Genomic DNA, 27,749 nt, shown 5'->3' with positions numbered 1-27,749 from the left:
AATAGTAAATTATGGCAGTGTTTCGATGATATTACTTTTGCTGCTTAGGTTGAAAGCATAATCAGCAGAATAAAAATATTAATGATGAGATGATTATAACGTTTTAATAAATCACTGTTAACAGAACTGACGATCCATTAGTGTGCTGACAAGAATGGAAAATCACATTACCCATTTGGAGTGTGTATTTATGTATTTATCCAAATGTATTTATCTAAAGATGATGATAATAATACTTTCTTTGGCGTAGGAACAATGAAAAAAAAAAATCTGTGTAAAAAAATTAGAAGATTTGATACTTTATTTGAAAACAAGTCTTATGTTATTTCAACAAAATTAGATCCAAGATTTAAACTACCATTTTTCAAGTCAGAAAAAAATTGAGTGTGTTAAAAGCATTCTAATTAAGAAATCTGATTCATAAGTATCAAGTGGTGAAGTTGATAGCATTCCTTTATCAAAAAAAGGTAAGTTTGTTGGAAATTTAAAGCAAAAAGATGAAAAATAGTAAATTATGGCAGTGTTTCGATGATATTACTTTTGCTGCTTAGGTTGAAAGCATAATCAGCAGAATAAAAATATTAATGATGAGATGATTATAACGTTTTAATAAATCACTGTTAACAGAACTGACGATCCATTAGTGTGCTGACAAGAATGGAAAATCACATTACCCATTTGGAGTGTGTATTTATGTATTTATCTAAAGATGTATTTATCCAAATGTATTTATCTAAAGATGATGATAATAATACTTTCTTTGGCGTAGGAACAATGAAAAAAAAAATCTGTGTAAAAAAATTAGAAGATTTGATACTTTATTTGAAAACAAGTCTTATGTTATTTCAACAAAATTAGATCCAAGATTTAAACTACCATTTTTCAAGTCAGAAAAAAATTGAGTGTGTTAAAAGCATTCTAATTAAGAAATCTGATTCATAAGTATCAAGTGGTGAAGTTGATAGCATTCCTTTATCAAAAAAAGGTAAGTTTGTTGGAAATTCAAAGCAAAAAGATGAAAAATAGTAAATTATGGCAGTGTTTCGATGATATTACTTTTGCTGCTTAGGTTGAAAGCATAATCAGCAGAATAAAAATATTAATGATGAGATGATTATAACGTTTTAATAAATCACTGTTAACAGAACTGACAATCCATTAGTGTGCTGACAAGAATGGAAAATCACATTACCCATTTGGAGTGAAATAGCATGAAAATTTCTTTCGGCACCAGCTACAAGTGTATATAGTGAAAGAGTCTTTTCAGAAACTGGAAATATTTTTGAAGAAACCAGAAGTAGACGTCTTTCAAAAATACCGAAAAACTGCTTTTCTTATATCACAATTTATCGCACCTTCATTTTGATTATTAAATCCATAATTATTCTGTATTCAACATTTAAAATCAGAGTTCCAGTAATATTTTTATTTCGTTATTTAAGGAAATAAGAGCAATGTTTTTCTCATTTTTGTACTGTATTCTTTCTTTTAATAAATGCTCATTATTATTATACGGACATCTCCATGGATTTAGTAGACTCATTGCAGGAGACCCAAATTATCCACACAATATCTATCATACCTCATCTTGAACTCATTGACAGATGAAGCACTCACAACTAAGTCAAGCAGTGCATTCCATTCATTCACCACTCTCAAAGTGAAAAATCTAGTCTCACACCCTTGTTATAACCACAATCTTACTTAATTTCAGGGATGACCTCTTTTTCTTCCACCACTATCCCACTACTGAAATATTTTCCCTGCATCAATCTTACAAAAACCTTTTAGTAACTGAAATGTTTCTATTATATCCCCTATTCTCCACCTATCAACCAACTTCTGTAACCGACAATCTATCAATGTAGGGCGTATTCCTTACACCACTCTCCAACTTGGTCACTCACTGTGTATCCATTACACCCCTTAATCTTTTCTACCACTGCCTCAACTCCATGGAATCCAGACAACCAGACCTGAGCACAGCAATCCAGATGTGGACGTATCAGTGCCTTATAAAGAGGAATAATAACTTCTTTATCTCTGAATGTTAATGTGTTCTTCAATAGCACAGTAATCCCATGAGTTACCTTGGACACCTTAGCAATATGTCCTCTGCACTTCAACTCTCTATTCACCAATACCCCCCCACGTCCGTAGCCTCATCAATCTCTTGGAGTACAGTTCCATCAATGTGGTAAGCAGCTTGTAATCTTTTAATCCCAAAATGCATAACTTTACACTTTTCCACACTGAACTGAAATCCATTATTTTTTTGCCCATACTATTAGCTTATTTAAATCATCCTGCAAGCTCTCTACATCAGCTTGATTAATTATTGCACTACCCAACTTTGCATCATCATCAAACAACTGAATATCTCCTTTCAAGTCATTTCTTATATCATTTATGTACAAATTAAACAATAATGGTCCAAGCACAGAGCCTTGCAGCACACCACTGGTCACATGCTTCATCCTGGACTCTACTCCTCCATACACTACTTTTTTTGGCATCTGACCACGAGTCATTCTCGTATCCACATCACCAGTTTAATATCGATCTCCATTTGTTCTAATTGACGTAATGGTATTCCTTGGGGTATCCTGTCAAAAGCATTTGCAAAATCCAGCAGTATCACTGTGTATCCATTACACAAATGTCTCCATCTCAGATGTCACTATTATAAAAAGGCAAGACCGCTCTTTAACATACCATGTTGCTCCCCACAGAATATCATATTCTTATCTACCCATTCTTGGATTCTGTCTTTAACCGACTTTTCCAATACTTTTACCACCACTCCTGAGATGGCGAATGGTCTGTAATTTTCTATCACAGTTTTAGAGCCTCCTTTATGCAAAGGAACTATTTTACCTTCCTTCCACTCCTCAGGGACGTTACCAGAGCTCAGACTTAAGTTAAATAGCCAAGTAAGAGGCATTGACAATTCCTTTGCATATTTCACTTAATATCTGAGCTGATATCCCATCCAAACTGACAGCAATATTTGCATTTAAATTCTGCAATATCCTAAGCACCTCTGATTCATTAACTTCAATTCTCATATCAGTTCTCTGATTCATTAACTTCAATTCTCATATTGCTACATAAGACATAGAAATATCCTACACTCAGGTGATAGACTTTTGAAAAGTGGTCACTATTCTACTATTACATCTGACTCAGTCACCTTAACTGCCATCAGCATCCACTAAAGTTATCCTTCAAAGTCATTCTTCCTTTTACATGCCACGTATCGAAAGAATTCTTTTGAATTTCCTTTGACCTGCATGGCTAAAGTCTTCATCATAATCTGATTTAGCCTTCCTTACTATGCTGGTAAAAGAAGAACAAAGCTTAATAACAACTCAACATGCAATAGAAGGAAGAATGTACAATATAAACAAAATAGACCATGTAAGACACACAGAAATCAGGAGGAAGTCTGGACTCATGGATATAATAAAAGCAATCTACAACAGCAAAAGAAGATAGGCAGGACATCTCGCCAGAATGAGAGACAACAAATGGACAGTCACAGTTACAAAGTTACAAACTGGTATCCGAGAGATACCAAAAGGAAACCTGGAAGACCAGCCTTAAGGTGAAACAACCCAATGATTAAGAAAGTTGGAAGAAAATGGAGAAGAAAGGCCCAAGATAGGAATAGCTGGACTCTTTACAACCTGCAGTCATGGAGAAATCCTGACTGAAATCACAGGTCCATCAAGGTAAACTATGCTGGTAATAACCTTTCTAACCTGAGCCTTGTACTGCTTGTGAGTGTGCTGATCACGTTTCTCCTTATAAATCATCCATAATATTTTATTTTTTTGCAGATCATGCTTAATACTACTACTCATCCATCTAATGCCTACTTTATTTATCTTCCTGATCATGTGGAATACATTCCAATTACTTCCTTTAGATACCCATTGATTATATCCCATGCACTCCTAACATCTTTACCCTGCAATTTCTTATGCCAATTTAAAACTAAAAGTTCCTTCTAAAATTAAATAATGTTTTATTTAAATTAAGGAACATAAAACTTTACTTTTGCATGCTTGTGTAATTAAGTTATTCAGTGAGTTTTTATCACGCATAATGTTTAATATTTTCTCAATCTTTTGTATAATCAACTTTTAACACATTCATACTGGACACTAGATAAATTGTATTCTTCAATATTCCTATTGGCGGGAGTATCGACAAATTGCCTTGCACTTTCAGCTTGTTTTCTCTCGAGCTCACAGAGTATTGTTACGTGTGCTTAGAAAGGAAGACTTTTTGCTTTCCGGTTATATATATCATCGATAATTAAGACAAATTCTGTAATTGTGTTTTTAAATTTCTAAATTTAAAAATCAATAATCATGAACTCTTTGCAAATGAGAGACCATCTGAGGGAACAAATAAGCATGAATGTAAATCAATTTGTTAAAAATATCCAATAATTTGCAGTTGTGCTATTATGGGTGGTGCAATAAAAGTTACTCTAGTGGACATCTTATGAAGTTTAGTTATGCATGTGAAAATTTCTGAAGAGCTTCATTTTGCAGGGAGGGATGGGGGGGGTTGAAAAAAAAATGATAATACAGTTTCATGTGCATGCTCGCCCAAAACAGAAATGAAAAGATGTATGACATGTGTGAAACATAGCACAAAACAAGCATGTTAAAAACATCTGAGTGCAGGTTTTTTAACGTGTTAAAAAATACCTGTATATTTTTTTGTTTGTAAAATTTAAATCAAAATTTAATTCAGTATGCGTCAGCGAAATCGTGCATTCAGCACTCTCTAATTGCAACAAGAACAGCTATAAATATATTATTACATATTTTTTTATTTAATGTTTCTTCATTCTGCATTGGCTGAATATGGCAGAAGCATAATTCATAATTAATTAAATTTCAAATGTTCCAAATTAAATTTTATAAACAAATGTTTCAAGAAAAAAAAAATACACATTAAATTTTATATCAATTTTTAATCAGTGTATTTAAAAAAAAATTATAAAATTTAATTCAGTATGCCAAATTTAAAACCAAATATTCGGTTTGAAATTTGGCTATTCGGTGCATCCCTAGTATGCATCAGCAAATAATCTAAATAAGTGGAGGGAGAATAATTATTATGGGCGACTTAAACCATGGGAACATAGACTGGAAGGAGGAAAGGACACATGAGAAGAAGGAAATAGAATTTATGCAGTTACTAAGGAATAATTAACTAAGGCAGCATGTGATGGAATGTACCAGAGTTTTCAGAGTGCTAGATCCAGTAATGCATCAGAGGACTTTTTGTAACCAAGATGACATTGCTTCCAACTGGTGAGAGTGGTCATATGGGCTTGACTTGGGAGGGTGGCTAAATGTGTGGAAGTTTCAGTTAAAGGGGGGGGGGGGGGTATACGTGGATTTACAGGGCTGTTAAGTATTCAGTAACCTAATTAACTTGACAAAGAATGACGCCGAAAGAGAGAAATCTAGCTGGCTAGAAACGGTGGAAAGAGGCAAAATTAATTAATTTCAAAGTTAGCCTTATATGCTATGGAACATAAAGGTGGTAAATAGCCTATCATACCATTCTGACTTCATTCAATGGCAACTGATTCACCACTCTCACTAACCATATTCTCACACAACTTCCAGGGTGACACCTGTCCCATTCTATCATGTACTAAAAAATTTCTGCAACAGAATCTCTTTGGTAACTTATGTTTCTATTATCCTCTCTTTACCATCTAATTAAATCATTTTGCTTCTTTCCAACTCTCCCATCCTTCAGATTTCTCTTTCACTTTGCCAAATTTGTTTATATCCTTTAGGTTCACAGCTCAATATCAACATTATATCCCAGATTGAAGGTTTGTGTTACTGTTGTGTAAAATACAAACAATCACAAAGCAATTCAACTATTTCTTCTGCTTTTGTTCTTCCTACCATCTATTCATTAACATTATCTGTACATAATCATTTTTCCTTTTATATGCAATGCAGCAAAAAATCTGTTTAAGAGAATCTTTAGATTCTCTTAAATGCATTTTTTTCTTCAGCTCCTAGTTCAAAATATTACTAACCCATTTAACTGCAACCTGATCTTCTATCTCAGGGATTGGCAACTATTTTTGAGTGAAGAGTTGAAATATGCAATGAGAGAAGATATGAAAGAGTCTCCAATAGAAACTTTTAGAGTGAGAAAGTAAAGATTGCGAATCTGTCTAAGTATGACAGGAATGAACTATGAAGAATGGCCATGATAACTAATAAGGCAATGAGAAGATTGTACAGGAGGAATGGTGTGTTTATAAATGTATGGGGGGAGGGGTTAATGGACAAAAAGGACGACTTGTATATGCCTGATGGACTACATTTGAATGGTTTTGGAGAGGGTGTTGTTCAATGAGAGGTCTGAAGTGCAAAATCAGGGAAATTAGAAGTGATTATGATTATGCAATGCTGAATGCAGTTTCATAAGTTTCAAATCCAAACAGGTTAGTAATAATGACATTACAAAAGGAAGATGGTTCGAGTGAAGCTATCTTGTGCGAGATAAAGGCCAATAGGACAAAACATGGTTGTTGCTATAGACCAGGATTCAATGGGAAGATGTGGATGCTATGCATCAGTAGATCAGCACAATGAATGCAGGACAAGCTAATGGGGAACATAGATTATGGACAGGAAATGAGATATGGCAAGATGGAATTGGAATATATAAATTTGCTATGGAATAATTAATGAAACAACATGTTATATAGGGGGTCCAGGGGGATTGAGAATGTAGAATGTGGTAATAGCATCAGAAGACATATCCAAAACAAAGGTAGACACTCTTCCTCCAACCAGCAAGGGTGACATTACAGTTGTGTTCTGGCAACATGTGGAATTCTAAGGGTTTATGATGAACTATAAAGCTAGTAATTATGATAGATTTATGAGATATCTGGAAGCAGTGCCATGGCTTGAGAGGCCACAAGAAAAGAACGTCAGCAGTGAATGGGAAGTGATCAGAAATTGTTTGAGAGAAGAGGTATTCACCTACTTACCCATGGTCAGGAGGATAAACCAAGTAGGGAGTTAAGTAGATGAACATATATAAAGCAAGAGCTGCAAAAAAAAAAAAAAAAAAAAAAAAAAAAAAAAAAAAAAAAAAAAAAAAAATGGTGAAGGAAATATAAAGAAAAAGATGATCAATATACTCATGAGCAGAAGAAAGTGCAAGCAAAAGGGTGACTAGTATAGTAAAAACAGGCCAAATCAGATTATGAGACAAAATTTGCTATGCAGGCCAAAGTATATCCAAAAGTTTTTTGTTTTTGTTATCTAGCAAGCAAAGAGAAGAATAACTATGAAAAGATAACTTTAATAAATGCTGATGGCAAAAAGGTTGACAGAAGCAAAAGAAGTAGTTGAGTTGCTGAGCAATCACTTTGCAAAGGTATATCACCTAGGCAGAGATTTTGGAATTGCTAATATGAGAAAATGATATTAGAACTGAAGTAGATGAACATGAAGTGCATAGTAGAATGAAAAATATCAATGTAAATACAGCAATGAAACTGGATGGCATGTCGGCCCGGATGCTACATGTATGTACAAGAAAACTGGCAGTGCTTATGACGAGGTTGTTCAAGTCTCAGCTCTGGCAAGGTTCCAAGGGAGTAACTGTGTTGAGGCTTAAGTGCTGTGAAGAACTCTTCCCCCTCTAAAACCTTCTATCTGGCTAAGATATGTAGATGATGTGTTCTCTATTTGGCCTCATGGCCCAGACACATTAGATTCCTTCCTCAGTCACCTCAATAGTCTACATCCAAAAAATCAGTTTACGATGGAAAAGGAAAATAATAATAGTTTACCCTTCCTAGACACCTTATTAACACACCTTCCTAATGGTAACCTTTCTTTCTCTGTATGTAGAAAACCTATTAATACAGGCAGATACATTCACAAACTCTCCCACCACCACCCCTCCCAGCAATATGACATTATCAAAATTCTGACCAATAGGGCCCACAATCTTTGTTCAAGTAAAACTGTCCTTTCAACCGAACTCAAACACATACACAACACCTTCCTTTCCAATGGCTATAATGACTACAGAATTAAAAAAAATAATCAAGTCCTTCCCCATTCCCCAACCATCTCTTCAGAAGGACTTCAGAAATGCCATCACCATTCCTTACATCTGTGGTGCTTCAGAAAAAATAGCCAGACCATTAAAAAAGTACAACTTCCATACAGCTTATAAACCCCACTCTAAACTTGCTACCCTTATCCGCTCCACTAAAGACCAGCTCCCTCCTCTTTCAGTGCCTGGTGTATATTATAATTATTATTACCACCCCAAGACCTCACGGGAGGACCTTTTATTCAAACTCTTTGCAGACACCACATTCTCAGGCAAGTTATTCCAATCATTCACAACGCTGCACGAAAAAAAACTGCCTCTCACTCACCTACTCACACCCTCTTTATACAGTTTCCAGGGATGACCTCTGGTTCTCTCCTGATCTCCCACTATTCTCTGTAAAACTTCTCCAGCATTGATCCTATAACAACCCCTTACCAACTTGCAGGTTTCTATTATATCTCCCCTCTTCCTCCTGTCCACCAGAATCTGCAAATTACATCTTCTCAATCTTTCCTCATACTCGACATTCCAGAGGTCAGAAACTACCTTAGTCAGTCTCCTTTGGAGCCTTTCCAACATCTCTTCATCCTTTTGAAAACCCGGTGACCAAATCTGGACAAAATAGTCCATGTGTGGCCTAATCAAAGCCTTATACAACAGAACAAGAATCTCCCTACTTCTACACGTCAGTGCTCTCCGCATCATTCCCAGAAGCCTTTGTGTTGTCTTCACAATTTTGGCTATGTGTCCCCTAAATTTTAGATCCTTATCCACTATCACCCACAGATCTCTTATTTCCTCTACCTCCAACAATATATTCTCACCAAGCGTAAATTCTGCATCACATCTTTGTTTTCCAAATTTTAAAACCAACTATTCAAGTCTTCCTGTAAAGCCACAACATCTTCACCACACTTCATTGTTCGTCCCACCTTTGCATCATCTGCAAACAACTGAATATCTCCATCCAAATCTTCACCTATATCATTAATATACAAGTTAAACAGTAATGGACCTAAAACAGACCCCTGAGGAACTCCACTAGTGACTTTCCTTTTCCTGGATATGGCTGATAGGTATCAACTTGTTCATACCTATCAGATAGCCAGTCTCCAATCCAATGCACCAATCTAATATCCAACCCCATCTGCTCTAGTTTGACTATCAACCTATCATGAGGTACTCTATCAAAAGCCTTTGCGAAATCCAAGTATATACTGTGTATCCTTCTCCTCTGTCCAAGGAAGCAGTCACTTTATTGCAATAAGTAAGTAGATTATAAAACATGACCTCCCTTTATCCATGCTGTCCATCAAAGATAATACCATTGTTATCAACCCAACTCTGGATCCAAGTTCTCACAAGCATCTCCAACAACTTAACCACAACACCTGACACACAGATAGGACTATAGTTTGATGCGTGAGTTCGATCACCTCCTTCATGAAGTGGCACAATCTTGCCCTCCTTAGGAACATGACTGAGTGCAAGACTCATATTAAAAAAATATGTCAAGGCAGGTTAACATCTAGTTTACTCAACTCCCCATACACCTCTTGCTCACCAACAGTCAGTCTCTCCTCCCCATCATCAACTGCTCTCAATCCCTCCATGAAGTCACATTCACAAGATTGAAAGATCTTTATGAACTGCTCATTAAGTATCTCCACCACACATTCTGCATCAGCTGTCATTATACCATTTTCTCCAATCAATGTCATCCTTCCATAATTATTCTTTCTTTTGCTGGCTACATATCGAAAGAAATCCTTAGGATTCTTTTTGGCTTCATTAGCCAACTGCTGTTCATACCTCTCTTTAGCTACCCCTCACTAACCAAGTCACCCTGCTTGCTTGGTTTTTGTAGACCTCATGGAATTGGTTATTTCCACTTCTCTTATGCTGCTTCCACAATGCCCTTTTTCCATGTATCGCATGCTTAATCTCTTTATTCATCCATCTCACACCCACCTTATTTAACCTTCTCACCCTTGGAATACATTTAGACATTGCATCTACTAAACAGTTTTTGAAAATCCCCCAAGCTGCATTGATCTCTTTTCCAGCTAACTCCTCATTCCATGCTACACCCGCAAGCTGTCTCCTGAGCTCTTCATAATCACCCTCCTAGTAGTTCCACATATACCCTTTTCTCACAGAGGTCCTCGCACTGCTGGCAACCACCCAGGTAATCACCTCATGGTCACTCTCACCAATTGGTGGATGATTTGACACCTCATTTATAATTACATCCCCTGATGAGATGACCAAATCCAAGACCCTCGATCCTCTTGTGCCCTCCATTACATACTGTCTGAGGTAGTTGTCCCTCAAAAACTCAAGAAACTAATTTTCTTTACTTCCAGTTGCTATTGTTATACCCTGATAAGTTGGAACATAAGATATTTCATCTTATCATTGTATAACAGAGCAAACACCCAATTAAGAAACATTTAAAACATGCTTGATATCTGGGTAAGAGTAATTCTGAATACTTATGTAAGAAAAGTGTGTATATATCATTTATATCTGGGTAAGAATAGTTCTGAAAACTTACGTATGTGTATATATCATATGTATATTCTAAAACTGAGTTAAAACCAACATTACCATGCAAAATAAACTTTAATGTGAAATAACATGCAAAGCCAGGCCAACATAACCTGTGTAAACGTTCGTGGGGGGGGGGGGGGAGCAGACAGCTTCCCCAAGAGGTCTCGTCCTCGTGGAATGTAACTAGGAGTGGCGGGAAACAATTGGACGCCATAACGTCATACACTCGTGACGGCGATTTCTACATGCCGTGTGAACAGAAAAGTTACGGCGATGACCGTTAGGGAGGAGGTATATAAGGATTAGAACCCCCCCCCCCCCCGCTCGCTCTCTTGTTCCTGAGTTTTTCACCTCCTGTTGATCGGAGCCCAGTGGTGCAAGGTCCGTCGCTGGTATGCAATTGGATGGTTCGAAGTGGGAAGTCCAATCCCAAGATGCTGCAGCAGGTTATGCCACAAGGCATGGCTAAGAAAGTATGAGTCCAGAATTCTGTGCAACAAAGGAAATCAGACAGAAGATCACGTTAGCATATCGATGATCGGAAGCCTAAACCATACCATATAGAAGAAAAGGGCAGTGAGAGAGAAATTCTGTGCAACAAAGGAACGGAGCCTCCATGAATAGATAAGTAGAAAATTTGTCATTTATCTTCTGTGTATAATCCATGGAGTTAGTGTTGTGTAAACTTAAAACGAAAGACTCAGAGACATTTCTTAGAAGGAACTTTAAGAAAGAGAGTTATTGTGCAGAATAATAAGAGTGGAATAAGTGTAATACAAGTTTGAATATGAAAATGTCAAAAATAAGTTAAGAGGATTTTACTCAAGGAATGATTATTAATTGAGATTCTAAGAATGTAAGATCATGGTGAGAGAGTGATATTTTGTGTATGGTAGTTAAGGTTAATGAGAATATAAAGTGCCTTTCTTTTTTTGTGGAAGGTGTTGGAGCTTTTAGAATTGATACATTCCTTAACTAAGTCTGAATATTGGATATGTCTGAAAATATGTTTTAAGAGAAATTTTACCCAAGGAATGATTGTTAACTGAGACCAAAAAAAAAGAAAAATTCATATTTAAGATTACAGTGTGAGATTGATACTTTGTGTATGATAGTTAGGGTTGATGAAAATTTATTGTGCCTTTCTATAGAGAGTGTTAGAGTCATCAGAATTGATATATCCTTTAACTAAGATTAAATGAATCCCTTTAATTTTGTGTAATTAGTAATATGTACATTTTAATTAAAACTTGTTTTTCTTTAACCTACTGTGTCTGTCTTTATGGAATTCGATGCAACACTTGTAAAAATTAAGTATGAATATGGACTGGAAAATTTGTAGAAGGCAATATACGGTCACGATTGAATATCACGTATTGTCTTTGTGCATGCCTTACCAATCCCTTGATTAATCCTTTTATTAATCTAATAGTCCTAAGTGGCGCAGTCTATAAAAAATATAAATATCCTTAGAACTAAACGAGAGGTTGGTAATGAAGTGCCTGCCACATAGGTTTTGGCTCGACCCCAGGCCTTTCCTTTGTGTCCCTAAGATATCACGTGCCTCACAAAGGCAAGGCTATAGGAAAATACATAAAATATGTGAAGAAAAAATAATGGGTACAACACTATCTCATCATTCCAGTCTATATTGCCATAATTAAAATCACCCATAATGATCACCCTTTTCTTATTTACTTGGCTAATTTGATTGTACATTTCATTATCACCACCATCCACATTACCTGGTCTATAACAACATCCCACCAAGTATTTGATTCCATTCACCTCTATCTCACACCACACTGTCTCAAAACCACTGGCACTATCTCCCTCTTGCATCTCTACTTTATATGGACATAACTCTTTCTCTATCATCAATAGCACTCCCCCTCCCTTTTTACCCCTTCTGTCCTCACAAAATACATCATACCCTTCCATCTCTATTTCTGTCAGGATGTCATCCTCTTCCAACCATGTCTCACTTATTCCGACAATCTTTGGGTGAACAGACGCAACCTTTTCATCTGCCTTGTTTCTTATACTTCTAGCATTTGTATACAAACACAACAGCTCATTTCTGGATCTACAGCTAGTTCCACTGATACCACTCACTTGATGTGATCTCTCCATGCTCGAGTGGGGCCATTTCCCTTTCTGCTTCTTCATTTTAAAGCCCTTTTCAATTTCAACTGTTTCCTCTTGATCCCTGGTCATCCCATTCCTTTCCTGCCTACACATGCTCACCTCCTCTTGGAGCATTCACCTTTCTCATGCTGTGTACCCCTGTCCACACTGAGCCTCCCTGTTTCCTTGCTCCTCTTGCACACCCATTCTCTCATTTACTATACTCATACCACTCACTACCCCATTCATAACCACCTCTTCAATCTCTTCTGTCTTACTCTCCCGTTCTTCCACGTCACTTCCCACTCAATCTGATTCATTCTCTCTATTCATTTCTCTACCTTCCAGCAGCAGTCTCTCCAAGCGATTCACACCATAACCACTCAAATGCAGTCCATCACTCCCATACAGCTCACGTCGTCCCTCAAACTCATTCCACACATTAACAAACTGTACTCCCGTCTCCTCACACATTTCAGCCAGCATATCATTCATAATCCTTGCTCTCTGCCTCATTTCACCACAGTCATACCTAGGCAACATGCTAACTACCCTTCCTGTCACACCTCTCAAATATAGAGTACCTTGTTCCTGTAAACTTGCCTACTTTGAACAAACAGGCAAGTCAGCATCCATTCGGTTAGAAGAACACAGTTCTTCCGTCTGCAAACACGATTATGGTCAATTTGGCCTTGCAGACCATGTTTTGGATACATCCCACAGGATCTCCTGGAAAAAACTACCATGCTCCACCATAGTAAATTCAAAAAAGAAAGACTATTCTTTGAATCTGCATCTGCACTCAGGAATCAACCAAATTTAAACAAATATGGTTGCATTAAACTTCCCAAAATGTGGGAAACTTTAATTATCAGAGATGCCTCTTTACATCCCAGGCCACCTGCAAATGCCCATACAGGGCACACCACCTAGATAGGACTTTAGTTTTACTTTGTATTGTATTTGTGTGTGTTGTTACAAAAAGTTTTTGTAATCCCCGAAGATGTCTCTGTGACGGAGACAAAATACTGGAAGTATTAAAATTAGTTTTAATCCTTTCTCAGTGCTCTTAATATTCCATTAAACCGCTAACATGAGTTCCAAGGGAGTGGAAAGAGAGTAATGCAGTTCCATTACATAAAGGTGGCTGCAACACAGAGGTAGCAAATTACAGATAAGTTAATATCTAAGGAGTGGTGGTTATATTAGAAAATTTGATTAAGGGTAAAATCCAAGTGTGTGGATATGAATACAGTACTCTTTGGTGGGTAGCATGGCTTTGTAAAAGGTAGGTTCTACCTTAATAATTTACTTACTATTTTATAAATAGAGTGAGCAAAATGAGATAAGGGAAATGGCTACACCATGATGATACTGCTGGATTTTGCAAAGCCATTTGACAGAATACCACATGGAAAACCATTACAAAAGTTGGAGCAAATGAGAATGGATATGAAGATGGTAACATGAATGGGAGGAGGGCTAAGAGACAGACACAAGAAAGCAGTATATGGTGGCATGGAACCTAGGAGAATGAGGATGACTAGTGGAGTGCCTCAGGGTTCTGTACTAGAGCACTACTCTTTAATTTGTATATTAATGATATAGAGAAAGATTTAAGGAAGGGATATTTGGCTATTTGTTAATGATGCAAAACTAGGAAGGGCAATAAGTTTGATAAAGGTGATGTTTATATCCTGCAGGATGATTTAAATAAATTCGCATTGTGGGCGTGATAATGATATCAATCAAATCAATCAGCTTTTGGAGACTGAGTGGGCAGTTCAATCTCCACTGGTAGCCAATCAGAGATAGCTGGCCCAAGGCTATCACTAATTAATAGGCACGCAGTGAAGGCGGCGGCTAGCAAGTGCCGCCATCTGGTGGTCCCTAACACAATATATTTAATGTCTGAAAATAGTGTGGGTTCGACAGCCGATTTTCTTGAGTTTCCGGGACAAAAAACCCGCTAGCCCATGCCAGAGATCGACTAACTCTGGAACCGGTCGAGAAAAGGCTTGGAAAAAGTTCCTCTAGTCGGCAACTAGATTCGAACTCCTTTCATCGTGCGGTCAAGTGCTGTAGAGTGCAAACGCCACTTCTACTGAGCTACACAGATTCTTGATAATGAGTGTCAATTTAATGTTGCAAAATGTAAGGTTACACACTTTGGGTCAAAAAATTACATACTGCACATCACATTAATGGTACTGAATTACAGTACCATTCAAGGAAATTCTTGAGGCTAGGGAATTGGAGTTAATGGTGGATAGAGAGTTAAAGTTCAGAGGCATACACAAAAGTTGGTAAGAAATTCAGAAAGGATTACTTGGATGTTGAAAAACATGCTAACAAGTAAAGACAGGGATGTTATAATTCTGACATCTTGTACAGATTTGGTTACCCAGGTTTCTTGGAGATCAGGAAGTGGTGAAGAGAATTCAGGAGACAAGTGCCCAAGAAGATTACAAGTCTGTGGAATGTCCTCATGAGGGCAGACCGAAAGTGTGCGGGTTGCAAAGTTTAGTTAATAGGTTAATAGCTAACTCAAAGGGAATTTTTCAACACATGATGAATAGGGAGAGAACTAGAGGTCACCCCCTGGAAGATGTGCAAGAGCATGATCAGTAATGGTATTTGTACTAGATTTTTTGTCATCATGTGAGTGGAATGGATTGCCAGAATTAGTTGTGTCTCCTGACAGTTAATAAGTTTAAGAAGAGGTATGATAGGTATTGCACGTATAAACATTAGTGTAGGTCTCCTACAATGAGTCTTCTGACTCCATGGAAATAGCCATATAATACTAAATATCATTTAGAATGCAAAGAACCTTTATCAAGGCTGATGGTAAATCAGCCAGTCTCATACAACAGACAAAATAGTCAGAAGAACACGTGGCCTTGTAAGCATTTGAAGCTTCATCTGTAAATCTGAAATAACCAGCCCATATATCCTTATTAATTTTTCTTTTAAAATAATGAAATATTTTATTAGTTTTTATTATATTATTATTTATTATTATAAATATTCTACATTTCTGAGCGACATAAAGCAAATGAACACAGGCCATAGAAAGATGCTGAGAAATTTATGATTGCTCTCGATATTTCCAAGGCATCTAATAATTGTCTGAAATTAGAGCCTTCTTACACATCTGCCATCACATTGCTTACGGTTTTCCTTCTGTTATTATTATTATAGAAGAAACAATGCCAACCTCCCCTCTGATCATTCACTGCATTATGGCAGATGGTTTCCTACTGTCTGATTTTTCCCATCAATGCCAGAGTACCCCCAAGGCTCCAAGGGAGTGGAAAGAGTACCCCAATGCTTTGTCATTACAAGCATTGATCAGAACATTACTGTTCGTGATCAATGTTCGTTATTACTAGTGAATTATTGAATCAATAACCGAATTTACAGTAGTTTTGGACAACAATGTCTACCGATTTCCTCACCCTCTTTATATTCCTATTTTTCTCCATGACGTAGCATGCTTTTCTCTGCTACATAATAAATATCAGATCAAATTTACTAATAAATAAAAGTAGCTCCAAGAAGTTGTCATGATTGATATTTTCTTTGATTAATATCAATATGATATGATTTGCTGGTATATGTATTTAGTGATTTATATCAAATCCAATAATAAATAATAAGCAATTCTATAGCACAGTTCAAAGAACGATGGGACACTGCACTTTGAGTGGCAACAAATGAGGTGCTATTGTCATCATGATAAGAGGAGTCCTCATGTGGCCTTTTCAACTACAAGTGAGTTAGCTGATCTCATATGGAAGGAGCAGAAATTTTTCACCCAGAATACAAGCAAATTGACCAGAGAACGCATACAATTAACAGAGAAAAATACTACGTCATCAGCAACTGATGGTTACATAGTGATGATAGTTCATGGAGTGGCCTCTCTCGATGAATCCTTGGACTCCAGGAAGTGCTATCTAATAATAATAAATACAGAATTATCCAAATTGTTACAAAATTCTAGACAAAATAAAATTCAGTATAATATGTTAACCAATGGACACACACCATCTTGTCAATTAAAGATGCCAATAAATTATATTCTTGGTTTCATCCTTTATCCAAGTATAAGCAAACAAAGTTTGCACGTGAAGTAACTTCATGACTGAGCTACTTGGATATAGAGGCCAATGACTCCACATCAATTGCCTTAGTATCCTATTATTAGCCTCTACATACAACTAGCCCAGTCATGAAGTTACTTCATGTGCAAACTTTGTTTGCTTACACTTAGAAACCAAGAATATAATATCTTGGCATCTTTAATTCATAGTATAGCCAACTTAGGAGCGAAAATACAGGAGGCAAGGTTGAGATGGTTTGGTCATGTGATGAGGAGGGAGGACGAATATGTGGGAAGAAGGGTCATGCAGATGGATGTGCAAGGAAGGCGGAAGCGTGGGCAGCCAAAGAAGAGATGGATGGAGGGAGCTGGTAGAAGAGGACTTGAAGATGAAGAACTTGGATGTGGTGACAGCCCAAGACAGGAAGGTGTGGAGGAGCTGTAGAAGAAGAAGAATAGCCAAGCGAAAAAACTTTCAAATATTCTCCATTTTATAAAAAATATTTTTTTTTTTTTTTTTTTTTTTTTTTGTAATTTCCCATTATAACTGAGTTCTCTAGATGAAACCTGGGGAAAAAAAAAAAAAAAAAAAAAAAAAAAAAAAAAAAAAAAAAAAAAAAAAAAATTCATTATCTTTTTTTTGGACAAAAAGAAATAGCTGTGGGCTACTACCCCAAGCATATTCGTCATTGTTATTTGTATATTTTGCAGCATTTACAATGCACATTTACAAAGCATTTTTATTTATGATCATATTTTCTAAATAAAAAATGATGTTTGTCAAGTTTAAACAAACAAAAAAAAGGGAGGAAATATCTGCAATTGCAGATATTTCAGCCCATTGACAGCATACCTCACTAGGAAATTCCTAGTATCCCACCAAGCAAGACTTACCCTGCTGATACTTCACTCAATACCCAAGATCAGTTTCTATTTTAGGCTCACTTTCACATAAAGCTTATCCTGGCATAAACACAGAATGAAAAAGAATACCAAGCTATTATTTTTCATTCTAAACATTATTTCTCTTCTACTCACAACTCCTGACACTATAAATCCCAAATCTTCCCAATCATAAAATATTGCTTTCACATCTAGCATAGTGAAATACCTCTTTCAGAATACTGGAATACAACCAAAAGAGAAATTTTCTTAACAAATGTCCCTCCTTTTAAATACTCCCCAATCACTTTCCCATAGACACTGTTTCTATATTATGTCTTTTCTATGGATATTTCTGTGGACACTAATCATTTAATTGGCCATTACCATTCCAACAATCTCTTAAGCATGTACAAACACAGGCAGCTGCTGGTCACCATCCATATACATTTCAACTTCAAACTTATTGAACAAACATAAAATCCTCTTTCATCATTCCATATCCTTCTATCCTTTGGAATTCTTCAGGAAACACATTAACAGACTGACTTTTTCTTCCCTCTAATCACTTGCCCATACATAGCACTGCTGTTATAGATCAGGAGACATAGGATACACACATGTATATAAAACTGGTCTAATTAATGTCTTACATAAATAGTATTTAGTTTTTCTTGAAAATAATTTTGATTTGAAATATTTAAGTAATTCATAGTAACTTCCATACGCTGCCAATATTGCAGTTGGAATTTTCATACTAATTCTATTAGTAACTTAGAGAACTGAAGTATTTAAAAAACTGTTCTCTTTCAAAACAAGTTTAATCTGCATAATAAATTTTAAAAAATGCACCATTTCATGAGTGACACAGTTCTATTATCCAACTAAGAATAAGAGAATTATCGGGGTGGGCAATATCAGTAAGGAAATTAATACCACAAGCCATGCATATTATATCCATTAACGATGAAGGGATTTATTTCCAGGAGAGAAATTTTGCCACTTCCACGTGAGTCTGCTTATGATCTCCATTCTCGATGAAGGAGATCTTTGATCCACTCAAGAAATCATGGCACATATAAATTATATCAGTTAAACCAATGTTTAAGAAAATTAAAAAATGGTTATTAAAGTTCCCAATTGTTCTCTCCCTCCCCCCAAAAAAATCAGATTGTCCACTGGCTACTACAAACAAAAATTTGAAACTCTTCATAAAATTCAAATTAAAACTACATGTACATGAACAAGATTTCTTATTTATTAAGATACAAAAATTCTTAAATGCACAAATATTAATAATGATGAAAAATTTAAACAAGTGCCACTTCATAAGGGAAGTGAAAGAACTCAAGCATCAAACTGTAGGCCTATCTGTGTGTCAGGTGTTGTAGTTAAGTTGTTGGAGAAGCTTGTGAGAACTAGGATCTAGAATTGGGTTGACAACAATGGTATTATCTTTGATGGACAGCATGGATTTGCTAAAGGGAGATCATGTTTTAGTCATCTACTTATTACAATAAGGTGATGGCTTCACTGGACAGAGGAGAGGGATACACAGTAATATACTTAGATTTTTCAAAGGCTTTTAATAGATTACTGCATGATAAGTTGATAGTCAAACTAGAGAAGATGGGGTTGGATATTAGATCAGTGCATTGGATCAGAGACTGGCTATCTGATAGGCATCAGCAAGTTGTATATGGGGGAGCAATATACTAGAAGAGGACATTTGTTTGCAGATGATGCAAAGTTGGGATGAACTATGAAGAGTAGAGAAAAAAGTTGCAGCCTTACAAGAAGACTTGAATAGATTGAGTGGATGGGTATTGGAATGGGGATGCCAGTTCAATGTTGCAAAATGCAAGGTTTTAAAATTTGGGACACAAAGACAGGTTGGGGATATATTGTTGTGTGTGGAGGAAATAAGAGATCTTGGGGTGATTATGGATAAGGAGCTAAAATTCAGAGAATACATTGCCAAAATTGTGAGGACAATACAACGAATTCTGAGAATGATGTGGAGGACACTGACTTGTAAGGAGATTCTTGTTCCATTGTATAAGGATCTGATTAGGCCACATGCGGACTACTGTGCACAGATTTGGTCACCTGGTTTGCAAAAGGTTGAAGAGATGTTGTAAAGGGTCAACAGGTAACTGACAATCTCTGGAATGTTGAATATGAGGAAAGGTTGAGAAGATGCAATTTACAGAGTCTAGTAGATAGGAGGAAGAGGGGTGATATAATAGAGACCTATTATATCAATTATATATTAGTAAGGGCTGTTATAGGATCAATGATGAAGAGGTTTCACAGGAAACAATGGGAGATCAGAGAAGAACCAGTGGTCATCCCTGGAAGCTGTAGTGGGGGGGGGGAGTGAGCAAGGGAGTAAGAAGCAGGTTCTTTGCATGCAGAGTTGTGAATGACTGGAATGTCTTGCCTGAGGGTGGGGGGTTTGCAGAGAATATGAGTGCGTTTAAGGTGCAGTATGGGGTCTAAGGGGGGTGATGATGGCATAATATTATGAAGCCTTGACTCCATGATATATAACACATAGCCTCTCCCATTCAAATATCACCCTCACCTTCTAGTGGTAGAACCTGTTATCACAAACGAGGCTCTGGTGACTGGGTATCGGCAGTATAACCGAAACATCTACACGAAAATAAACGCTTGTGCATAAAATGCACGTCTGGGTGCTTAGGTACCAGTCCTACCATCAGATTAGGAACACTGTGGGCTAACAACACGCAAGTCTCTATAAATTTAAATGCTATTTTCAAGTTGGATAAATGCACAAATCGGACAGACTCTCGGGTATCAACTTAAGGCTTGAAAATTAGAACACAAATTGGCCAATGGAATGTTAAAACACTATCAAACAGAAAAATTAACACAACTAAGGAGATGGAGAAATATAAAATTTAATTATTCGGGGTTAGCAAAGTAAGATAAAATGGTACTGGTAGAATAATTTTTTTTCCCAGTAGGAATGTGTTTTTTATTCAGGGATGCCTAATATAACTGATATACATCAATATGGAGTTGGAATTCTCATGATCAAAAGATTTAGTCAAGCACTGATTGGGTGTTAACCAATTTCAGAAAGAATAATAACAGTTAATCTTACAACTAAATCTGGAAGACCAAAAGTTGTTCAGTGCTATGCCCCAACTGAAAATGCATCATTTGAAGAAAAAGAAAAGTTTTACACTCTGATTGATAAAACCTTGATGGTGAGACATGGTAATGAGAGCATACTCCTCATGGGCGACCTCACGCTAAAGTTGGTACAAATAATGAGGGGCTGGAAAATGTAATGGACAAACATGGTTTGGGAGAGAGAAATGTAAATGGTGAACTGATGGTGGAACTGTGTGGAAAATATAACTTAGTGATAGATAGCAAAATCTTTCAGCATAAGAGAATACATAAAGCAACCTGTGCGTCACCAGATGGCAAAACACAGAATCAAATAGATCACAGTGTCATCAGCCAAAGGTGCAGGAAAATGTTATTAGATGTCCGAAATAAAAGAAGTGCTGATATTGGCTCAGACCTAATAATAGGATCTATGCAGTTATATATTCAAAAAAATCACCAGGGGGAAAAACATAAAATAGACAGATATAAGGAATGGTGATAAAAAGGCTAAATGGGAAAATGGGAATAAAAAAAAAACTCCTAAATGATACAGCAGAACACGTTTTGGGATATGCTAAAAGAAAGAAAGAAAGAAGAATGGTTATCAATGGAAACTTGGAGACTAGTGGATAAAAGAAAAAATAAATAAAGCTGAAATTATGTGCAAGAAGTATTCGCCAAAAGGAAAATGAACTTAAAGACAAATATAAGATTTTAAATAAATAAGTTGAGTGACCATGTGGTGATTACCTCTGTGGTTGCCAGCAGTGTGAGGACCTCTGTAAGAAAAGGGTATATGTGGGACTACAAGGGGGTGATTATGAAGAACTCAGGAGACAGCTTGCAGGTGTAGCTTGGAATGAGAAGTTAGCTGGAAAAGAGATCAATGCAGCTTTGAGGATTTTCAAAAAACTATCTAGTAGAAGCAACGTCTAAATGTATTCCAAGGGTGAGAAGGTTAAATACGGTAGGTGTGAAATGGATGAATAAAGAGATTAAGTATGCAATACAGAGAAAAAGGGCATTATGGAGGCAGCATAAAAGAAGTGGAAATAACCAATTCCATGAGGTTTAGAAAGACCAGGCAAGGACGGTGACTTGGTTAGTGAAGGTAGCTAAAGAGAGGTATGAACAGCAGTTGGCTAATGAAGCCAAAAAGAATCCTAAGGAGTTCTTTCAATATGTAGCCAGCAAAAGAAAGAATGATTATGGAAGGATGACACTGATTAGAGAAAATGGTATAAAGACAGCTGTTGTGGAAGGTGTGGTGAAGATACTTAATGAACAGTTCATAAAGGTCTTTCAATCTTGTAAATCTGATCTGACTTCATGGAGAGATTGAGAGCAGTTGATGATGATGATGGGGAGGAGAGACTGACTGTAAGTGAGCAAGAGGTGTATGGGGAGTTGAGCAAACTAGATGTAAATAAGGCTGTGGGACTTGATAATATATCACCACGTATTCTGAAGGAATGTGCCAGGGAGTTGATGCCGGCCTTGACATATTTTTTTAATACGAGTCTTGCACTGGGTCAAGTTCCTAAGGAGTGGAAGGAGGGCAAGATTGTGCCACTTCATAAAGGAGGTGATAGAACTCCAGCATCAAACTAGGCCTATCTGTGTGTCAGGTGTTGTAGTTAAGTTGTTGGAGAAGATAGTGAGAACTAGAATCCAGAATTGGGTTGACAACAATGGTATTATCTTTGATGAACAGCATGGATTTGCTAAAGTGAGGTCATTTTTTAGTAATCTACTTACTTATTACAATAAGGAGACTGCTTCCTTGGACAGAGGAGAAGGGTACACAGTAATATACTTAGATTTCGCAAAGGCTTTTGATAGAGTACTGCATGATAAGTTGATAGTCAAACTAGAGCAGATGGGGTTGGATATTAGATTGGTGCATTGGATTAGAGACTGGCTATCTGATAGGCATCAACAAGTTGTGTATGGGGGGGGGGTGGCGATATCCAGGAAAAGGAAAGTCACTAATGGAGTGCCTCAGGGGTCTCTTTTAGGGTCATTACTGTTTAACTTGTATATTAATGATACTGGTAAAGATTTGGATGGAGATATTCAGTTGTTTGCAGATGATGCAAAGTTTGGATGAACCATGAAGAGTAGAGAAGATGTTGTGGCCTTACAAGAAGACTTGATTAAATCGAGTGATTGGCACGGGAATGGGGATGTGAGTTCAATGTTGCAAAATGTAAGGTTTTAAAATTTGGAAAACAAAGATGGGATGCAGAATTTATGCTTGGTGAGGATATATTGTTGGAGGTAGAGGAAATAAGAGATCTGGGGGTAATAGTGGATAAAGATCTAAAATTTAGGGGACACATAGCCAAAATTGTGAAGACAACACAAAGGCTTCTGGGAATGGTGCAGAGGACACTGACTTGTAAAAGTAGGGAGATACTTGTTCCATTGTATAAGGCTTTGATTAGGCCACACATGGACTATTGTGCCCAGATTTGGTCGCCTGGTTTTCAGAAGGATGAAGCGATGTTGGAAAGGGTCCAGAAGTGACTGACTAAGGTAGTTTCTAACCTCTGGAATGTCGAGTACCAGGAAAGATTGAGAAGATGCAACTTGCAGAGTCTGGTGGACAGGAGGAAGAGGGGAGATATAATAGAAACCTACAAGTTGGTAAGGGGTTGTTATAGGATCAATGCTGGAGAAGTTTTACATATTTGGAAACTGTATAAAGAGGGTGTGAGTAGGGGAGTGAAAAGCAGGTTTTTATTATACAGAGTTGTGAATGATTGGAATGACTTGCCTGAAAGTGTGGTGTCTGCAGAGAATTTGTGTGTGTTTAAAGCACGGTATGATGAGCTGTGTGTATGATAAAAGGATCTCCCAGATGAGTCTTTGACTCCATGGGATCTTGGGTAATAATAATAATAAGTTTAAGAGAAGTGCTAGAAAAGATATACAGCAATGGTTTGAAGAACTGGCATAGAGGGCACAATAAGCTGCAGACCAGTATAACAGTAGAGAGTTACATAATATTATAAGAAGATTTTCTGGAGAAGCCAATTCAAAAAATGTCCCAGTGAAGGATCTCAATGGAAAAATTCTAGTGTCAACAGAACTATTGGAAATGTGGAGACAGCATTTTAGTCAAACCTTGAACAACAGCAGTGATAGAATAAAAACAGAAATAAAAAAAGAAGTAGATGAATTAAAAATTGATACCAGCTCACCATCTAAATTGGAGATTAAAAAAAAAAAAAAAAAATGCTATTAAGGAAATGAAAAATGGGAAAGCGGCAGGACATGATGGCATCCCAGCAGAGGTTCTAAAATCTGACATGACAACAATCACAGTATGCTCTATCCACTATTCCAAGATATCTGGGAAAAAGAGACATTTCTTAAGAACTGGAATACAGAAATAATAATAAAAATACCAAAGAAAGGAGATTTAGGAAACTGTAATAATTGGAGGGGCATAAACCTGCTATGTGTCATTAGCAAAATTTTCTGCAAAATCATTCTTACAAGAATCTTTAATATTTTAGATGAGGGCATGAGAAGAGAGCAGTCTGGTTTTAGGCCAAATTGATCATATATAGACCACATTAACACCTTAAGAATAATAATTGAACAATCGGTTTAATTTAAATCTCCTTTATATTTGCTGTTTGTGGATTATGAAAAAGCCTTCGATTCCATTGCCAGAGATTATGTGTGGAATGCACTTCAAAAAAAAGGAATGCCACAGAAGATAATAAACCTCATACAGGATATAACAAATTCCAATGCCAGGTGCTGCATGATGGATATCTGTCACAACCCTTTCAAACTGTATCTGGAGTGCAACAAGGATGTCTGCTAGCTCCCTTATTATTTACATTGGTGCTAGATCAAGTTCTAGAACAGACAGATGAAACATGCCAAAGGAATATCATGGAAAATAAATAAATCTTTGGGTGATCTCTAGCCTATGCAGATGATGTATGTCTAATTGCTCACAGACATGCAGATATCCAAAACAAACTAACCACATTACAGGAAGAAACAGTGAAAGTCGGTTTGAAAATAAATACAAACAAAACAAAAGAAATGAGAATCCATGGGAACAACAAGGTGCCAAGTACAACTGAAAATGAAAAAATTAAAACTGTTTCACATTTACATATCTTGGCAGTGTTTTATCTGCAGATGGAGGAGTAACTAGAAATGTTGACACAAGGATTCAAAAGGCAAGAAGTGCATATGCTAAACTTAGTAGAGTATGGAAAATGAAAAATATTCACACGGATACAAAATTTAAAATATTTAATGCATGTATTAAATAAGTTCTTTTATATGGATGCAAAACGTGGCTGGTTTCAAAGAAAACACAAAGAAAACTACCAACATTCATAAACCGATATCTGCAGGGCATACTTTGAATTTGGTGGCCACAAACTATTACTATCAAAGACCTTTGAAAAGAACAAATCAGCAAAACGTCAATTGTGAAATCAGAAAATGAAAATTTGGATAGATTGGATTTACGAAAGCTTAGACTTAGGAAAGCTCATGAAGAAATCTGTCATGCAGTCCTGGAATGGAATCCACAAGGAAAGGGAAAGTGTGGCCATCCTAAAAATACATGGAGAAGATTGACTTCAACAGAATGTGAGAAGAAGAGTTTCGCTGAACTAAGACCAACAGCAAGGATAAGGAACCAATGGAAAGCATTTATGGACTCCTGATGGAATCTGGAAAAGGAGAAGGCAGTGATGAGCTGTGTGTATAAGACAAAAGGACCTCATAGATGAGTCTTTGACTCCATGGGGGGTCTTAGGGTAATAATAATAATAATAGATGTGAATGCAACTTTTTATTATACTGTAAACAATTTATTATACTGGAAATAAGTACAGCATTTTAGTTTTGTGATACTTTTATAAGACACCTCTTCATTAGCAGATGCAACATATCTGCTTGGATTTGGCCAATGCCCTACTGTCATTCCAAAAACATGTACTAGCAAATATATACATGTACATAGTAATAGCAAAATGGTGTGTTACATTGTAAATGAGGATTATCTAATGACACCCAATGCATCACGACTTATAATTAAATAGAAAACAGTTCACAAAATCACTACAGTACTTCAGTTGCAGAAAACCAACAATATCTCCATGTTTCACCAAATTTTAAAACGAAACGCAAATCGTTCAAGAGATGAGTACAGACATATTGAACCACGGGATTCTGACACTTGTGCCAACCGAAATATTTCGCAAGAAAGAACAAGCAAGTGCACCACACGTTCTAAACCCGGTAGTAGTAACTAAGAGTTCAACATTTATCCACGCTATAATTTCATTAGGTTCTACTGCCGAATGGTAGTAGAACCTAATGAAATTATTAGGTGGCCGATAATATTAATGAAAATGGCATGTTTTTCTGGTGGGATCAGATTACCCTAAAAAAAAAAAAGCAGTCCTGGATGCTTTGAATAAATGGCGTGAATAATCGAACTATACTTCTGCATTGTAGTCGAAATGTATATAGCCATAGGTAAACTAATAATGAATAATATTACACCATTATTGGTTATATTTTAAACAAGAGATATATAAAATACGAAATATTTAGATGAACAATCATGTGAATTACACGAAGAGTTTAGAATGATGACAATTTACACATATCACTGTCTTATACTTGGGACTGGATATGAACAATAAGTAAATCATTTGAAAGTTTTTAATATGTACCTTGTAAATCTTTTCTTTCTTTCCGGTGAGCTTGAAAAAGCCTAGCACCGGCACTCAGTTCCTGAACTTCATCATCTTCCGCCATTTTCAAACTACAGACATTAATATCTGACATCTACGTTAGTGGCTCCATCTACTAGGATTCCAGTGCATGTGTTCATGCTGACGGCAGAAGAGATGATAACTAGAATATCGATGGCATGAGAAATCGTGCATTTGCAAAGGAAGCAAGGCCAAATGCAGGCAGATATATGCTGGCCAGTCCCACAAAAGAAAAGGATAGCTGCTTTTGAGATGTGCTATTAGAGGAGACCGTTGAGAATCACTGCTGGCCTGGTTGGCCGAGTGGTTCTGCTCTCCAGAAAGAAGTTCTAAAATAAAAAATAAAAAAAAAAAATCATCTAACGCCTTTTTATTCCCGTATACTGGGAGTAGGCGAGGACATTTAGCCCTATCTAACTTTTGGAGACTGAGTGGGCAGTTCAATCTCCACTGGTACCAATCAGAGATAGATGGCCCAAGGCTATCACTAATTAAGCGGTACACAGTGAAGAGAGACGGCTCAAATGTGCCGCCATCTCGTGGTCCCTAACCCTAACACAATATATTTAATGTCTGAAATAATGTGGGTTCTACGGTCGATTTTCTTGAGTTTACGGGACGAAAAACCCGAGTTTCCGGGAGGAAAAACCCGCTTGCCCGTGCCAGAGATCGACTAACTCGGGAAACAGTCGAAAAAAGGCTTAGAAAAATTTCCTCTAGTCGCCGACTAGACTCGAAACCAAGTCTTCCTTCGTGCGGCCAAGCGCGGTGGTGTGTAAACGCCACATCCACTGAGCTACACAGGCTCTCAGAAAGAAGTTGTGGGTTCGAATCCCGCCGTGGGCACGGATGTTTGTGACTGTCTGTGGAAATACCAGTGGTGGTGGTGGGCGAAAGGTGGCGTTGGTGTAGTTGCAGTTGTTGAAGACAGAGAGCTATAGAGCAGATGCCCTCTCCCGATGAGTCCTTGGACTCCCTGCAGGTGTCACGTAATAATAATAATTTCATATATCGAAAGGCGGACAAAT

General features: G+C 36.9%; 1 protein-coding gene across 2 annotated transcripts in view; it reads right to left on the bottom strand.

Annotated features, from left to right (window-relative positions):
- LOC150103160 (deubiquitinase OTUD6B-like) overlaps positions 1-26,792 on the bottom strand; it is a 420,347-nt gene extending 393,555 nt beyond the window's left edge. For both annotated transcript variants that reach the window (XM_090398214.1, XM_090398215.1), the window contains exon 1: positions 26,680-26,792. In XM_090398214.1, coding sequence (XP_090254340.1) covers positions 26,680-26,764 — 85 coding nt within the window. In that variant the 5' untranslated portion in view covers positions 26,765-26,792. The remainder of the gene's footprint in view (positions 1-26,679) is intronic.
- Positions 26,793-27,749: the final 957 nt, after the last annotated feature.

The sequence above is a fragment of the Typopeltis vanoorti genome, chromosome 9 (genome assembly GCF_054136105.1).
Source record: "Typopeltis vanoorti isolate ZY-2024b chromosome 9, IOZ_Tvanoo_1.0, whole genome shotgun sequence".
Lineage (NCBI taxonomy): Eukaryota > Metazoa > Arthropoda > Arachnida > Uropygi > Thelyphonidae > Typopeltis > Typopeltis vanoorti.
Note: the sequence above shows the minus strand (reverse complement) of the source record. Positions and strands in the feature narration are given on the sequence as shown.